General features: G+C 50.4%; 1 protein-coding gene across 4 annotated transcripts; it reads left to right on the top strand.

Annotated features, from left to right (window-relative positions):
• Nucleotides 1-312: 312 nt before the first annotated feature.
• On the top strand, nt 313-4232 carry PRG2 (proteoglycan 2, pro eosinophil major basic protein). Of its 4 annotated transcripts, none has more exons than XM_032152906.2 (6): nt 313-363; nt 1007-1076; nt 1668-1975; nt 2277-2408; nt 3144-3255; nt 3476-4232. In XM_032152906.2, the coding sequence occupies exons 2-6, from the start codon at nt 1019-1021 to the stop codon at nt 3532-3534; spliced, it is 669 nt and encodes a 222-aa protein (XP_032008797.1). In that variant the 5' UTR covers nt 313-363; nt 1007-1018; the 3' UTR covers nt 3535-4232. The 4 variants fall into 4 exon arrangements, with proteins under 4 accessions (XP_032008797.1, XP_032008799.1, XP_032008795.1 ...); XM_032152908.1 differs by having other exon boundaries at nt 313-367; nt 1668-1942; XM_032152904.2 differs by having other exon boundaries at nt 313-367.
• Nucleotides 4233-4547: the final 315 nt, after the last annotated feature.

The following is a 4547-nucleotide window of genomic DNA, read 5'->3' as shown; positions in this document are numbered from 1 at the left end:
AGATTTGTTCTCAAAATGTCTGTGGCAATTCAAAACACCGGTAAAGCAGGGGAGATATGTATTTTGGAAAAGCCCCCAAGGCGATTCTGAAGTGTAGCCCAGGATAAGAACAATTGCCCAGAGCCGTTCCAGATGGCCCCTGGGTTCCTGAAGGGGGTATCGGGAGAGAAATCTTCACTGAATGAGTGGGCTCCCCAGGGAAGTGATGAAATGGTCCTTATCAGCCTTGCTATCTCCCTCTGACAGAGGCAAACTCTCCCTGGGGGAAGTTCCTCCAAGGCCTCTATATAAGATGTCTTTGTGAGAGGAAGCAAAGAAGAACCTGGGCTTTGGGAAGCTCTAAAGACCCAGGAAGGTCTCTGGGTGGGTGAGTACTTTCTCTGCTGTGGTGGAGCTGGTGACAGTTTATTCTCCCAGGAGGTCCCTGGCTGTGGCTGACAGTTTCTGGAGGGCTGGCAGGGGTCTACTTGTGGCTTTCAGGTGATGAGGATGTCAGCAGGGGCAGCCTTCATCCTCTGCCTTGCACATTCTTTCTGTGGGATGTGAAAGCGCTCGTTGGCTGGGGAAGGGAGACGGTGGAGACTTGGAGGAGGGTGTGGGTGGCTTCTTGAGCTTTGAGGAGAGGACATACCTTCTAAGTTCTATGTGTTCCTAGGAAAGCCAATAATCATTGCTTCTCCTGCCTCTTTTATGTCATAGACTCTGAGGGACCCATTAAGTACAAACAAATAAGCGTAATAGTCCCTTCTTTACTTCCTGGCCTGAAGGAAAGCCAGCCTCAGCCACCCCTCAGAGTTTGCTGCGTTCTGTTTAGAAAGAGGTCCTTGCGTCCTGGATCGTGGAGCATCAGGAGCTGGGCTTGGCATGAGCTTTTCTGGCCCATCCTGATTTCTATTCAGGCCTTCTTTTTCTCCACCTCACTCCTACGATCCTCTAATGGTGTGATTGTGATGTGTGTGCGTGTGTGTCTGTGTGTGTCAGTGACAAACTGTGTTCTCCATTGCAGGATAAAGCCAAGATGAAACTCCCCCTACTTCTGGCTCTTCTATTTGGGGCAGTTTCTGCTCTTCATCTGAGTAAGTGTTTTTTGCCTTCAGTCTTTCTTTCTCTGTTTTTTTCCTTTCTATAGTAGATGGGGTCAGAGTTACACACCCACCCCCTTCTTTGATCGTCTTCTATTTCTGAATTTCTGTGTGCTTAAAGGGATGGGGACCCTATGGCCAAGAGTTGAAAGGATTTCTCAAGGCATCTGTTATGTCTGTGGTCTTGGTTCTACTGTGACATTCCCAATTTTGTCCTTTCTCCATTATGCTTACTTTGAGCTTACTGAGTACACAGCACTTTCCATGCCTTCTCTCCTTTAACTCTCTTAGCATCCCCATGAAGTAGGTGGTATTTTATACCCATTTCATAGACGAAGAAATACATCTGGTGGATGATGGAACCAGTACCCAAGCCTATGACTGCCCGACTCTAAGTCCATGCTCTTAACCACCTTGACCTTGTCGGGCAGCTTGGGTTCCCCTCATAGAGACTGGGTTCCAGCTTCCTCTTCCCAGGCAGAATTGAGCACTCTGATGCCCAGGGCAAGGTGGGAGCTGTCCGTGGTTCTGGGGAGGAACAAGGGGAGATGCGAAGGAAGGACACTTAGCTATCCTCCCTGCCAGGGTCTGAGACTTCCACCTTTGAGACCCCTTTGGGTGCTAAGACGCTGCCTGAGGATGAGGAGACACCAGAGCAGGAGGTGGAGGAGACCCCTTCCAGGGAGCTGGAGGAAGAGGAGGAGTGGGGCTCTGGAAGTGAAGATGCCTCCAAGGAAGACGGGGCTGTTGAGTCTATCTTAGTCCCAGATATGGTGGACAAAAACCTTACGTGTCCTGAGGAAGAGGACACAGTAAAAGTGGTGGGCATCCCTGGGTGCCAGACCTGCCGCTACCTCCTGGTGAGAAGTCTTCAGACGTTTAATCAAGCTTGGGTGAGTGGCCTGTGGCTGAGGCTGAGGCGGGAGCATGGGACAGGTGTGGGATATGTCCCCAGCATTGCTATCACTGGCTCTTTTCCCCATTGAGGGCCCTGGGGATGTCAGTAGAACCTGAGCCTCACAGAGGTGTTGGGGTAAGAGGGGAGGGCCACCTAGAAACAGAAGTTGCATTTTGGTCTCCAACCTTCAAATGGTTGTGGCAGGGGAGGGAGGGCATGAATTGTGGGGACTCAAGACCCATGTGAATTCATGTAGGAAGGATGCTCCATTCTTTGTGTTTTATCCTGCCCTGTAGTTTACTTGCCGGAGGTGCTACGGGGGCAACCTGGCTTCCATCCACAACTTCAATACTAATTACCGAATCCAATGTTCAGTCAGCGCGCTCAACCAGGGTCGAGTCTGGATTGGAGGCAGGATCACAGGCTCGGTAAGAGAAGTGTGAATACAGCCCTGCCTCACTGTATCGGGGTGCACCTGCTGATCTCAGCCAGCACTCAACTTGCGTCAGATTTGTCTGTTTTTCTCCTGTATAATCTCCAGAAGAACCAGGGATAGATGGACACCCACAGACAACACTGAGGGGGCTGCCTGGGCATTCAGGGAAGAGCTAAGGATTTAGAATCAGGAGGTTTGGGTCCAAGTTCCTTTCCATCTCTCACCATCTATGTAACTTAAGTTAGCTGGGCATGGTGGTGCATGCCTGTAATCCTAGCTACTCGGGAGGCTGAGGCAGGAGAGTCACTGGAACCTGGGAGATGGAGGTTGTGGTGAGCCGAGATGGAGCCATTGCACTCCAGCCTGGGCAACAAGAGCAAAACTCTGCCTCAAAAATAAATAAATAGATAAATAAATAAATAAAATAAAATAAAAAAATTAAAACAAGACGATGAGTTTGTTTCCTCTTCTCTAGGATGAGTTGGCAACCCCTGTTCTACCTTTTGTTAGGGCTGGAAGGATAAGCCTGTCACTGGGATGCATAGAATCTGATGGTGATGATTGCCATGGATCAGCATTTCAGATGACCAGGACAGTTCCCATCATGGTCCAGCAGAGAAGGGCCCATTGCCCGGTGGGCAGCAGGAGGAGCTGGCAGATACAGGGCCAGGTCTGCTTCTCTGCCTTCCCTCTGCGCCATCCCTTCTTCCCCTCTTGCTTTCTCCAGGGTCGCTGCAGACGCTTGCAGTGGGTTGACGGCAGCCGCTGGAACTTTGCGTACTGGGCTGCTCGCCAGCCCTGGTCCCGTGGTGGTCACTGCGTGTCCCTGTGTACCCGAGGTGAGGTGGGGCTGGGGATGAATGATGGAAAGGTCTGGGAGATGGGAAGTGCCCCAAGGAGGAGATGCTATGAAGAGCCTGACCCTTTGTGGGAGAGGCTTCCTGGGTCTTTTATATACTCTGACTCCACAGCAGTGTGTGGGTGGGAGAAGAGGCCCTCCTGTGGGTTGAGTTGGGGTGGACAAGAGGCTGAAAGTCCCTTTCTGTTCTGCCTTCACAGGAGGCCACTGGCGTCGAGCCCACTGCCTCAGAAGACTTCCTTTCATCTGTTCCTACTGAGCTGGTCCCAGCCAGCAGTTCAGAGCTGCCCTCTCCTGGGCAGCTGCCTCCCCTCCTCTGCTTGCCGTCCCTCCCTCCACCTCCCTGCAATAAAATGGGTTTTACTGAAACGGATTTATTTTCTCCTCTGATCACTGATCCACTCTGCTTAGCCCTCATTGAAACGTCTTCCTTATCATCTCTCCCCACACCACAACTTTCATAGAAGGGTCAGAAGCTACCACTCCTTGAGGAGGAGGATGGAGGGTGGAGTTGGGTCTATGGAGCCTTTTGGAGATGGAGGAATGGGCTCAGCTAGTTCTCTTCATAGAACACCTGATTACTGGGCACCTGCATAGGTGCTGCCAGGACTTTTCAAGGTTGTAGGTAGACTCCCAATGGCCCAGTTTGCATCTCTGTATCCAAAGGCCTTTTTTCTCTCTCTCTCTCCAACCCCAGAACTGTGGTTGGTTTGATATGTGAGGAAATTAACATGTCCCTGGGAAGAGTCCACAACTCTCAGGAATGAATGTATAAGTACCCCAATCCCCAGCCCCTCAAGTGGAATAAATCTAACATGTATTGGGCACCATTTCCCAGTGGCCTGTTGTGGTAGTTGGCCTTATTGCATGCATTTTTATGGGCTGCCTTCCCTTCCTCAAATGCACTCTCTGCTCCTTCCTACTCTCTGCAACTCCCAAATAAACACTTGTACACAACTCCCTCTCTCAGGATCTCCTTCTGGGGAAACCTGATATAAGACAGCTTGCCATACGTCAGACTCTGAATGAGGCCTGGGAATACAAGACATAGTCCCCTGGCACTTGGGATATATGGTTATTTGTAACATAGGCACAAAAACATCTACTAGTTGTTACCGCTTATTGAGCACCCACAACATACCCCTGCTGTGGCAGGCACCTTGCCTAGATGACCTCATGTAATCAATAATTATGATCCCTATTTTACAGAACCAGGCTCAGAGAAGTTAAAACCTGTCAAAAGAGTTGCCTGAGACTGAACTTCTAAATGCA

This window comes from Hylobates moloch, unplaced genomic scaffold (genome assembly GCF_009828535.3).
Source record: "Hylobates moloch isolate HMO894 unplaced genomic scaffold, HMol_V3 SCAFFOLD_5, whole genome shotgun sequence".
Lineage (NCBI taxonomy): Eukaryota > Metazoa > Chordata > Mammalia > Primates > Hylobatidae > Hylobates > Hylobates moloch.
The sequence above is the reverse complement of the archived record's forward strand: the minus strand, read 5'-3'. Positions and strand labels throughout refer to the sequence as shown.